This window comes from Aotus nancymaae, unplaced genomic scaffold (genome assembly GCF_030222135.1).
Source record: "Aotus nancymaae isolate 86718 unplaced genomic scaffold, 86718_ANA_hifiasm-v0.15.2.pri h1tg000089l, whole genome shotgun sequence".
NCBI classification, from domain to species: domain Eukaryota; kingdom Metazoa; phylum Chordata; class Mammalia; order Primates; family Aotidae; genus Aotus; species Aotus nancymaae.
In genome coordinates this window covers 19,368,253-19,381,517 of record NW_026988504.1, presented here as the reverse complement: position 1 = coordinate 19,381,517, position 13,265 = coordinate 19,368,253, and the positions used below count along the sequence as shown (strand labels likewise).

Genomic DNA, 13,265 nt, shown 5'->3' with positions numbered 1-13,265 from the left:
TTTTGATACAGGCATGCAACGTGAAATAAGCACATTATGAAGAATGGGGTATCCCCTCAAGCATTTATTTATTGAGTTGAAAACAGTCCAATTGCACTCTTGAAGTTAGTTTAAAAATGTACAGTTAGTGACTATAGTCACCCTGTTGTGCTATGAAAATCAAGTTTTCTTAAACACATTTTCCTATATTTTCTTTTACAGTTTTGCAGTAGAATAGTATAACCATGTTTCGGAATAGTCTCAAGATGCTGCTTACTGGTGGGAAATCAAGTCGTAAAAACAGGTCAAGTGGTAAGTGAGTGTGCTACATTTATTGTGTGTGATATTTAAGAAATATAAGTTCTTTTAGGGTCCTGAATTAATACTATAATACTTTATTAAATGCTTAACTTAGAAGTTAAAAGAAAGTTTACATTTCTTTAGGCTTTCATATCTATTAAGAGGTAGCAACACTTGAATGCTTATCAGGAACAGTCGAGAGAAAGGAAAAGCTTGTGAGGAAAAATATTTATTTCTAATATATGAGACAGTAATGTTTCTGTGCATTTGCTTATTAAAAACCTTCTAGATCTAAATTTATTTTTTTGAATTAGCACGTGATTATTGCAGTCCTAGGTACTCTTTGGGGAAGGAAATTATAAAAATAAAAACTGTCCTCAAGATTTATACAGAAAGTAAAATATAAGTTGAATATTTTTATAGGCATTAAAATAAAGTTTGTGGGTTTTTTTTAGAACAAAGAGTTAAGTCTTAGGCTTTTAAGGTAAATAAACAAAACTATATATATGTTTTTGGTAGAAAATATTGAAAAGAAATGTATTAGAATATTTGTTTTTTATTAATGAATGGTAGACTTCTGTTGTATCTTCATAATCTTTTCAACTTATTTTTCTGCAGTTTATAAATTTACATTGGTAACATATTTATTATCATTCATTTCAAAATGTTTCTGTAATTCAGATTATGATTTCTTCTTGACTCTTACATATTTAGAAGTATACTTAAGAATTTCCAAACTTTAGATGATTTTTGTTTATCTTATTGTAAGAACAAACTCCCCTACATCAACAAAAGGAAAACTCTTTTTCCTCCACTGCTCCCACCAGTGTTTCTGGCCACCAAATACGTGGGTTTTTTTTTTTTTCTTTTCTACAATGATTCAATTCAGTTCTCTGGTAGATACCAACTGGATGTCCTACAATTAATTTCAATTCTGACACTATCTACCCTGAGTTAGCACAGACCCCATGGGTTATGATCTCAGTCCTACAAGACTGTTTTTCACTGCAGATACCAATTGCACGTTTTGGATCCCCAGGTTACCCACAACTTCTGTCCAACTTGGCTACAAATCAGAGTTCCCATGACCCCTGTCTCAGGTTCTGTTATTTTCCCATGACCCCTGTCTCAGGTGCACACAACTCAGGAAAACAGTTTCTTTACAAGATTATTGGCTTATTAAAGAATACACTTGAGGAACAGTCTGATGGAAGATGTGGGTAGGGCAAAGTATGGGGGAAAGGGCCCTGGGCTTCCATGCCCTTTTTGGGTATGCTACCTCTCAGCATCTTCCATGTGTTAATCAACCCAGAATCCTATTGAACGCCATCCTTCTGGGTTTTTACGGAGGCTCCATTATGCAGATATGATTAATTCATTGGTTATTGGTAATGAACCCAAACTCCAGCCCATCTCTCCTCTCCAGAAGTCAGAGGGTCTGAGTGAAAGTTTCAACCCTCTGCTCTGGGTTGGCCCCCCTGGCAGCAAGCCCCTATCCTGAGGCTATTCAGGAGCCCCCAGGTACCTACCATTTATCTTGTTAGTTTATAGGAAACCACTTATCACTCTGAAGACTCTGAAAGTTTTAGAGCCGTGTGCCAGGAAATGAGCAGAGACAAATATGCTTTTTTTGTTTGTTTGTTTTACTACATCATCCTTCTTATTATTGAATTCTAGCGAATTCTAGCTTAAAGCTAGAATTCTATTATCAGAATAGAATTATCAGAATAAAAGCTAGAATACTATTATCAGAGAATCTATTCCATATTATATTATTCTTTTGATATTTATTGAGTTTTGCTTTACAGTTCATCATATGATAAGTTTTGGTGAATGTTCTGAATGTACCTGAAAATAATGTGAATCTCATAGTTATTGGATATAGTGTAGGTCAGTTTTGTTAATGATGGCCCTCAAATATTTCATATCCTTACTTATTTAAAAAAATTATTTACTGAGAAAGGTATGGTAAAATACCACACTGTGATTATGAATTTGCTTATTTCTCCTGCTAGTTCCTGAGAATTTTTGCTTTATATGTTTGGAAGCTGTCTTATTAGGAACATTCAAGTTTAGGATTGTTACATCTTCCGTATGAATTGACTATTTTACCATTATGAAATGTCTCTATTCCTAATAATGACTTGTTTAAAAGTTTATTTTTTCCACATATCAATATAAGTACTCTATGGTTTTTTTTGATTAATATTTGCAAAAAGTATGATTTCTTTCATTCTTTTACTTTGAACATTTCTGTGTGCTTATGCTGTTATAGCATATACTTGGGTTTTCTTTTTTTTTATTCAAACATGCTTTTTCTTTTAAGGAAGCCTTTGGGTTACATTAATTTGGTCAGTCATCTATTTAGGTATCTGTGTGCTTTCTACTTGGCCTGTCTGTTCTCTGCTTCTTTTTCTCCTGTCTTTCTTTCTCTTTCCTCTCTTTCTTTCTTTTGCATTGATCAAAACTTTTTTTTTTGAGACGGTGTCTCACTCTGTTGCCCAGTCTGGAGTCTAGGGGCACAAACACAGCTCACTGCAGCCTGAACCTCCTGACCTCAAGCAGGACTCCCACCTCAGCCTCCTGAGTAGCTGGGACTGCAGGTGTACACCACCACACCCAGCTAATTTTTTAAAAAATTTTTTGTAGAGATGAGATCTCAGTACTTTGTTCAGGCTGTTCTTGAACTCCTGGGCTCAAGCAGTCCTCACGCTTTGGCCTTCCAAACATTGGGGTTACAGGTGTGAGTCACCATGCCTGGACTCAAAACATTTTTTATTCCATATTTTCCTCTATTAACTTTGAAATTATATACCCTTTTGAAATTCTTTCAATAGATACCCTAAAGATTAAAACAATCCTTAGCTTATCAAAGTTTGATATTTAATTGGTATTTTTACCCTCTTCTTGGACAATGCAAGAGCTTTAGATTCTCTTCACCTGTTTTTAAACTCGACAAGATGTTACTGTTGTTCTATGTAGTCATTGTTACTTAGATATGCCCATATATTTGACATTTTCATTGATTTTCATTCCTTCCTGCATCCCTGACTTTCTAGATAGAAGTAACTTTATCTGAAGAACACCTTTCATTTTATTTTAGTTTACTTTTAGAGACAGGGTCTCACACTGTCACCCAGGCTGGAGTGCAGTGGCACTGTGAGAGCTCACTGTAACCTCAAACTCATAGGCTCAAGCATTCCTCCCACCTCAGATTCTGGAGTAGCTAGGACTACATGTACATACCACTGCACCTGGCTAATTAAAAAATTTTTGTTTGTAGAGATGGATCTTGTTATGTTTCCCAGGCTGGTCTTCAACTCTTACCCTCAATTGATCCTCCTACTTTGGCTTCCCAAAGCATTAGGAATTTAGGCATAAGGCACCATGCCTGGCGAAGAACACCCTTTTAGAATTTCCTTTAGTAGGAATTGTCTTATGACAAACTTTACTTTTGTTTATCTGAAAATGTTTTATTTTGCCTTTGTTTTTGTGAGGTTTTTTTTTTTTTTTTTATTCTTAAAGAGATGGGATCTCTGTGTTTTCCAGTGTAAAGTACGATGGCTATTTATAGGTGTAATCCTAGTGCACTGCAGCGTTAGACTCCCGGGCTCAGGTGATCCTCCTGTCTTAGCCACCCAAGGAGCTAGGCCTAAAAGTGGGTGCCACTCTACCTGGCTATTTCTAGGATACTTTTATTGGGAGTATAATTCTAGGGTGCAGTTATTTTCTTTCAGTATTTTACAGTGTTGTTTATTGTCTTCTGGCTTCTTCCATTTTTTTCTGGTGATCAGCTGTCAGTCTAATTGCTACTTCTTTAAAGGCAACTGCCTTTTTTCTCTTTTAAGTTTTTAGATTTATATTGATTTTCCTAAGAGTATTTTCTTTTTTATCTTTATCATTTAAAAAATCCTCTTGCCAAGTGCAGTCACTCACGCCTAATAATCCCAACACTTTGGGAGGCTGAGGCAGGCGGATCATTTGAGGCCAGAAGTTCGAGACCAGCCTGACCAACATGGCAAAATCCAGTCTCTACTAAAAATGCATAAATTAGCCATATATATTGGCACATGCCTGTAATCCCAGCTAATTGGGAAGCCGAGGCAGGAGAAACGCTTGAGCTTGGGAAGCAGAGGTTGCAGTGAGCCAAGATTGGGCCACTGCACTCCTGCCTAGGTGACAAAGTAAGACCTTTTCTCAAAAAAAAAAAAAATCTTTATCTTCTATTTATGTTTTTATTTATGTTTGTCGAATTTGTTGACTCTGTGGCATGATGTCATTTGTCAGTTTTGGAATTTTTCTCATTTTTTTCTTCATTTTTCCTAAAGCTCCAGTTACACATTTGATAGACCATATGCATATCATCTCTGACTCCTGTAGTTTTTGTAAATTCTTTTGTCTCTATATGCTTTATGCTGGATATTTTCTTTTGACTTATCTTACTTTTCATGCTTTTCTTTCTGTTCCTCAGGTTGTATAATCTCAATTGATCTATCTCTAAATTCACTGATTTTTTTGTCTGCTCAAATCTGCTATCACTTCTACAGAATTTTTTTTTTCAGTTATTGAGTTTTTCAACACCAGAATTTCTGTTTGATTCTTTAAATTTTTAAATCTGTTTATTGGTATCATTTATTTGGTGAGATATTGTTCTCACACTCTCTGACATAGAGTATACTTTAGTTTTTTGAACATATATAAAATAGACAATTTAAAGTTGCTTATATCTCCAACATCAAGGCTTCCCTCAGAGATAATGTCTATTGCTTGCATTTTGCCCTTTGTGTATAGGCCATACTTTCTTGTGTCTTTGTCTGTCTCATAATTTTTTGTTGAATCTTGGACGTTTTAGAATATATAATGTATCATCTCTGGAAATCAGATTCTCCTCCTTCCCAGGGATTGATTGATGTTGTTGTGTTTGTTTGTTTAGTGACTTCTCTGAACTAATTCTCCAGAATCTGTGTTATTGTGCATGGCCACTAAAGTCTCTGCTTGGTTTGTTTAGTGGTCAATTCATACTAGACAGAAATTTTCTAAAGTGCCTTCCAGTCTTTGTCAAGGGACTTTTTATACTGAGCAAGCTCTGAGTAGGATCAAATAGACAGCTTTGTGGGTGGAATATTCCCAGGAACTAGTAGACAGGTGAAATAATGACAGTTCTTTGGAAATAAAGCTTTGAAGGAAATATAGTCCTCTTTTGCCCATTCCAGTGACTGCCAGGCTGTTGTTTTTCCATGACTGTAGTTTGTTGACTATTAAGGTTACTGCATAGCTGGAGAGAGGGGACAGGAATAGAGCAAGTTAAAATGCCACAAAGCTTGCTGTTTTTACCAACCTTCAGACATTATTCTTGAATATATGTTGCCTGGATTGCTGCAAGCCTTTGATTAAGTTTATTTTGACAGTTTTACCAGTTTTTTCATTGCATTTTTGGAGAAGAGAAATTCTGGATGTCCTTACTTCTTCATTTTCATTGACATCACCCCACTGTCCACTTTTTGATATTTTCTTTTAAATATATATTGGGACTAATCATGTTATAGATTCAAGCTGCTTTCAAATTTGACATTTAAAAGAATGGTTTATCCCAAATGTATTTTCTGGCCTAGAGCCATCATTTTCATAGATGCCTTCAGTTGTTCACTTTTGAGAGTAGCATTAGCATTTTCTCTTACTTCACAAGAGTACTTGACCTTAGACCAGATAAGTGACTCATACTATCCTTATTAGAGGAAGACATCATACTAGACTTTTGAATACTGCTTTAGTAGAGATTATATTGTTAAATCCATACATGTCAAGGTTCTACTTGTAGTATTATAGCGAATTCCTTTGATTTTCTGGGTATTTACTTATGTCAATAATTATTTTTAGGAGTTTGATTCTGATATTTATTCCCTGGCTTTTCATGCAGATTGTTTACAATTTAGAATTGTTATAAAAATAGGGCTTTGTATTGTGTATGCAGAGAACTCTATTTGTAGAGAATCAGAATTTTTTTTGTACTAAGAGATTATTCCAAGGCAACAATAAATGTTATGTTAAGAGAAAAAGTGTATTTATGGAAAGATATCATTAGTGTTTTTATTATTACAGTTTTTTCCTTAATCCTTAATAATAATTGGGTAGATACTTTATTCTTTATATTAATTTTGGCTCATGGCTTATTTTTAGGGTTAATAAGGGAAGTTTTCTCACAGGTATGTAATTTTGGGATTTTTTTAGAAATCATCTTGGTATTTAGTTTAAAAAGCATTTGTAATGAAGGGAATTGTCTGTCCTAATTTGTCTTTTAAATAGCTCATCTGAATTTTTGTGTGGGCCACTAGATAAATATTTCACAGAAATAGTGTTTATATCAAGTTTATTAAAATAAGATAAATTTTATCTGGCAGAGTTTTCCCCCTAAGGACATGAGAATATTGGCCTTGAATTTTATAACAGTTAATTAAGATTTATGATGTGAAAATTATTTTTTTCTGATGCTTGTAGGATTAAATATTCTACAAGTTTTTTAAAAACTTGTAAAGTTTTTTAAAAAAAGTTTTGTAAAAAAAAAATCACTATGTGGTTCTTTTTAATTAAATGAGTTATAATTAAATAAATTTTAATTAAACGAGTTATGTGTTTCTGTGTTTTCTAAAAGTTCATATATAGTAAATGTTTACATATATTTTCTTATTTTTCCTAATTTTATCCCCTTAAATTATGCAATTAAAAAACTTCAGATATGCTTCTTTGAATCAAGTAATGCCATTGTTTGGTTATCATTGTGTGATTCTTTTGGTAAATCATTACTCAGCTATGCTGGTGGGGAGATACTGGCAGTTTCAGATATTCAAGAATTCAGAAAGATAAGTATCATAAGCATAACAGCTTTTGGACAATGTGTGGAAGGCAAGAGATAGAGAAACAAAAGTGAACAAAGTACATAAAACTTAAACACAGATAATTGCTCGTAATGTACTGTAAGAAGTGGAAATTATTCCAGGAATACAAAGATGTTTGTACATCAGAAAATTAACAGAACTTTTTCAATTGGAAAAAAAAAATTTAAACAACACTATTATGTGTTGAAACAGTATTTTATAAAATGGTGCAGCAATTAAAAACATCATTAAGGCCGGGTGTGGTGGCTCATGCCTGTAATCCCAGCACTTTGGGAGGCTGAGGTGGGTGGATCATGAGGTCAGGAGAGACCAGCCTGGCCAATATGGCACAACCCCATCTCTACTAAAAATACAAAAATTAGCTGGGCTTGGTGGTCTCATGATGTTGCTGCCAGGCAGTTTTACTTTTGTTGATCATGTGTTTAGTTTCTGTCAACAAATATTTATTCATTAATCATTAAGTACTAAGGATAGTATGCTAGTTGCTTGATATTTGAGTTTGGGTTAAATTCTGTACATCCCATGTACATAAAAGTCAGTACAACTGTAAATACAGAGTATGTCGTTATCATGTGTTATTGTTTATATTAGTCCATTTTGCATTGCTATAAAGGAATACTTGAGAGTGAGTAATGATAAAGAAAAGATGTTTATTTGGCTCACAGTTCTGCAGGCTGTACAAGAAGCATGGCACTGGCATCTGCTTGGCTTCTGGTAAGGTCTCAGGAAACTTTAACTCATGGGGGAAGTTGAAGCAGGAGCAGGTGTGTCACATGACAAGAGAAGAAACCAGGGAGGGGAGCAGAAGCTCTTTTAAACAACCAGCTCTTATATGAACTCCTAAAGTGAGAACTCCCTCATTACCATGGGGAGGGCACCAGTCATTCATGAGGCATCTACCCTCATGACCCAGACACCTCTGAGGCCCCATCTCCAACATTGGGGGTTGCATTTCAGCATGAGATTTGAAAGGGACAAATATGCATACCACATCACTGGAATTTTTTTGCCCATTGCGTGTTCAACTTAGTTAAAATTTTTATTGCACTCTGAATAATGAATACTCATAATAAACCATGTGCAATAGTATGCAATGCAAGTTTTTTTTGTTTTTTTTTTTTGATACAGAGTCTCGCACTGTCACCAGGCTATAGTGCAGTGGTGCAATCTCAGCTCACTGCAGTCTCCACCTCCAGGATTCAAGCAATTCTTCTGCCTCAGCCTCCCGAGTAGCTGGGACTACAGGCGTGTGCCACCACGCCCAGCTAATTTTTTTGTATTTTTAGTAGAGACAGGGTTTCACCATGTTGGCCCGGGTGGTCTTGATCTCCAGACCTCGTGATCCGCCTACACCGGCCTCTGAAAGTGCTGGGATTACAGGCGTGAGCCACCACACCCGACCACAATTATGTTTATACTATAAAAATATATTTTTTCTTCCAGAATGCTGTGGTTTGAATATAAAGTGGTCTCACCAAAACTCATGTTGAGGTGTCGTCCCCAATGTGGCAGCATTGGGAGAGTACTTTTAAGAGATGAGTAGGTCCTTAAGGTGAATTAATGTCTTTTTCATGAGACTGCATTAGTTTTATGAGAGCTGATTGTTATAAAGCAGGTCACCCTTCATTTCCCCCGTCTCTGTCAAATGTGCCCACTCGACCTTGTGGTCTCTCCCATGAGTTGAAGCATCACGAGGCTCTCAACAGATGGGCCACCTGATCTTGGACTTCCCATCCTTCACAGCTGTGAGCCAAAATAAACCTCTTTTCTTTATAAATTATCCAGTCTCAAGTATTCTGTTATAGCAACAGAAAATGGACTAAGACAAAATTGGTACTAAGAGAATGGAGTTGTTGCTATAACAATACTTGAAAATGTAGAAGCAGCTTGGAAGTGAATAATAGATTGGAGGAGCAGGCTAGAAAAAGCCTGTATTGCCATGAACAGAGCATTAAGGGTAATTCTGGTGAAGACACCAAGAAGTCCCAGGACTAGGAGAATCTGGAACTTCTTTGAGACTACAGAAGTGGTCATGAGCAGAATGTTGATAGAAATGTGGACAATAAAGACCATTCTGATGAGGTTTCATAGGTAAATGAGTAATATCTTGTTGGGTACCAGAATAAAGGCTATTCTTGTTAATAAATAGCAAAGAGCTTGGCTGCAATGTGTTCATGCTCTAGGGCCTTATGGAAGGTGGAATTTAATAATGACAAACAAGGATTTCTGATGGAAGAATATCTAAGTAGCAAAGTGCTCAAGATGCTGTGTAGCTACTTTTGGTCACTTACAGTGAGCTATGGGAGCAAAGGGATGATTTAAATATATAATTTGTAATTAAAAGGGAAGCAGAGCACAAAAATTTCAAAAATTCCCAGGCTGGCCATGTGAAGAATGAAAAAATGTTTGGAAAGACAAAACAAAGGTGGGACCTGGTGACCAGTTACTAAAGAGATTAGCATGAATAGGGAGCCAGGTGCTAGTCATCAAAATAATGGGAAAATGGTCCTCAAGGCATTTCAGAGATCTTGGAGGCTGTACCTCCCATCACAGGCCCAGAGACTGAGGAGGCTGAATGGCGTTTGGAGATAGGCCACTACCCAGGACTTCAGGTGTCTACTCCTTGTATGCCAGTGTGGTGTTGCTTGGCGGCTGCAGCTGTGTGACTCAAGTGGCCCCAGCTACAGCTTGACTCACCTCTCCAAAAGGTACCTGCCACAAACCGTGGCAGCAACATGCTGTGGTTCAAGTGGGCCTAGATGTGGTTTGTGCCACAGCTCCAGAGGACTCTTGCAGTAAGCCTGGCTGTGTCTATGTGTTGCTAAATCTGCAGGTGTGCAGAATGCAAGAGGTATGCAAGAGTGCTTTTCTTCACCAAGATTTTAAAGACTGTCATAGAAAGCCCACAGGCCCAAGTGAAAATTTTTGTGGGTTGCAGCTACCACAGAGGTTCCCTACAAGGACAGTGCCTATGGGGGACTTGAAAGTGGGACTGCTGCTTTAGCCACTGGCAGCATTTGATGCTGGCCTGGGAAAGCTATAAGCAACAGTGTACAACTCTATCCTGTGAGAACAGATATGTGGGCTGGGTCCAGCAAAGTCATGGGAGCTGGGTTGCCTGAGGCCTTGAAAGCTCATCCTGGCCCTGCCCTAGCGTGTCCAGGTGGTGGCACACGGAATGAAATATTATTTTGTGTGTGTGGATTTATTTTTAAGAGAATGAGGTCTAGCTATGTTGCCCAGGCTGGACTCAAATTCCTGGGCTCAAATATTCTTCTGCTTCAGCCTCCCACATAGCTGAGACTACAGGAATATGCTATTATTCTGGAGTTGTAAGATTCAATGTCTGCTTTGTTCAGTTTGGGACTTGCTTGGGGCCAATTACTCCTTTCTTTTTGCTTCTCTCCTTTTTGGCATGGGAATATTTACCCGCTGCCTGTCCCATCATTCTATCTTTGAAGTAGATAACCTGTTTTGATTTCACAGGCTTACAGGAGGATGTTAGAGTTTTGAGTTTGTGCTGAAATGAAGTCTTTCAAGGAAGTATCAAAATGTGGCTTTATAACAGAAAATAAGGATTCTGGTTTGGTGGCAGAGGATACTGTGCTGTAAAATAAAATGTGGCTAGAGAGTGAACTAAGTGCTAGGAACCTTGAAATTGCATTTGGAATAAATCTGAACTGACTGATTTTGTTTATATTCCACAAATTTGTAGCAATTCAGTAATTAATAGTGCTTTTCATCAGATAGACACACATATTCACACTCAAGCATTCACATCTATTTCCATTGTTTTATTTTCATCCTTTTCAGTGTTGTTTTACTATTAGGGTTATACTAACTTTACAAGATGAGTTGTGATAATTTCTGTATTTTGTGGTGCTTATCCATCATATAAATTATTCCTTGAAAGTTTAATAGAACTATTACTGGAAAGGGGTCCCGATCCAGACCCCAAGAGAGGATTTTTGGATTCTGTGCAAGGAAGAATTCAGGGCTAGTCCATAGAGTGAAAGCAAGTTTATTAAGAAAGTAGAGGGATAAAAGGATGGCTGCTTCATAGAGCAGCCCTGAGGGCTGCTGCTTGACCATTTTTATGATTATTTCTTTATGTGCTAGACAAAGGGTGGATTATTTATGCCTCTCCTTTTTAGACCATATAGGGTAACATCCTGTCGTTGCCTTGGCATTCGCAAGCTGTCTTGGCATTGGTGGGAGTGTAGCAGTGAGGATGCCTAGCGGTCACTCTTGTTGCCACCTTGGTTTTAGTGGGTTTTGGCTGGCTGGCTTTTCTGCAACCTGTTTAATCAGCAAGGTGTTTATGACCTGTATCTTGTGCTGATCTCATCTCATTCTGTGATTAAGAATGCCCCAACTTACTGGGAATTCAGCCCAATAGGTCTCAGCCTTTTTTTTACCCATCCTCTATTCAAGATGGAGTTGCTCTGGTTCAGACTCTTCTGACAGAACTCAGACATTAAAATGACTGATCGGTAATCTTTTTTTTTTTTTTTAAACAGTATTTTTAATGTTATGGTTATAGATTTTTTCTTGTTTTCTTTAGGTGATTTGGGTGATTTATTGTTTTCCTAGAAAATTACCCATTTCATTGAGATATAAAAATTTATTTGCATAAAACTATACACATTGTATTCATCTGAGCTAAATTCAGTTTCTCCTAATACTGAATATTTTAGTATTTCCTATCTCTTAGCTTTGTCTGAGGCTTATCTGTTTTACTGGCTTTTTCAAAAAAATCCAACTGTTAGATTTGCCAGTTTTTTTTTCTCATTTACATTATGTATTATTCCATGAATATAGGTTATGTTGCATTCCATAAATTTTTATATCTTATTATTAACCTTTTAAACAGTCTGTAATTGCAGTTGACTTTCTTTTTGATCTCAGTAGTTTAAATACCTTAAAATTTCCCAGAGATTGAATTGTATGTGTGTGTTAGCCCTCGTTAGAATTTTCTAGTTTAACATACTGTGATTAGAAAATGTGGCCTGTTCATTTATTTCTCTTTAATGATTTGTAAACTGTCTCCTGTAGGCCAGCTACCTGTATGTGCAAATCAAGTTTTATTGGAACATAATCATACACATGTTAGTGTATTGCATGTGATTTTACTACTTTTGTGTTATAATGCAGATCCAAGTAGTTCTGATAGACTGTATAGTCCACAATCCTGAAATATTTACTATCTGGATCTCTAAAGAAAAAAAAAGTTTGCCAACCCTGATTTAGGATATTGAGACTTATTTTGTGCGGGATAGAGGCTGAATTTTTATTAGATTTTATAACTACAGTCATGCACTGCATAACATTTTGATTCGTGATGGAATGCATATATGATAGTGATCTCATATGATTATAATACAGTTTTTTTGTGCCCTTTCTATATTTATATATATTTATTTTATTTATTTTTTGTTTGTTTCTTTGAGATGGAGTCTAGCTCTGTCACCCAGGCTGGAGTGCAGTGGTGCGATGTTGGCTTACTGCAACCTCCGCCTCCTGGGTTCAGGCAATTCTCCCACCTCAACCTCCTGAGTAGCTGGGATTACAGGCATGCACCCCCTGAGTTTTTGTATTTTTTTAAGTAAAAACGGGGTTCCACCATGTTGGCCAGGCTGGTCTTGAACTCCTGACCTCAAATGATCTGTCTGCCTCAGTCTCCCAAAGTGCAGAGATTACAGGTGTAAGCCACTGTGCCTCTCCTAGATCTATTTAGTTATACAAATATTTACCATTGTGTTAGAGTTCCCTACAGTATTCAGTACAGTAATATGTTATACAGGTTTGCAGCCTAGGAGTAATAGGGTGTCCATGTAGCCTTGGTGTGTAGTAGGCTGTGCCATCTAGGTTTGTGTAAATACATGCTATGATGTTGGTACAGTGATGAAATTGCCTGATGTTGCATTTTTCAGAATACATCCCCATCGTTAAGGGATACATGACTATACCTAATGGGTAGAGAATAACAAAATGAATATATTTTCTATTGAAAGGCAAAACTTTGCTGTAACTTTTTAACTCCTATATGTTAATTTTTTTGCTTACTTGAACTTTCAAACACTGATTTTATTA

At 36.6% G+C, this 13,265-nt stretch overlaps 1 protein-coding gene across 9 annotated transcripts in view; it reads left to right on the top strand.

The window, feature by feature from the left end:
* The window catches only part of TANC2 (tetratricopeptide repeat, ankyrin repeat and coiled-coil containing 2), a 446,013-nt gene that overhangs the window by 47,164 nt on the left and 385,584 nt on the right, over positions 1-13,265 (top strand). For all 9 annotated transcript variants that reach the window (XM_064369387.1, XM_064369386.1, XM_064369385.1 and 6 more), the window contains exon 2: positions 202-291. In XM_064369387.1, coding sequence (XP_064225457.1) covers positions 225-291 — 67 coding nt within the window. In that variant the 5' untranslated portion in view covers positions 202-224. The remainder of the gene's footprint in view (positions 1-201; positions 292-13,265) is intronic.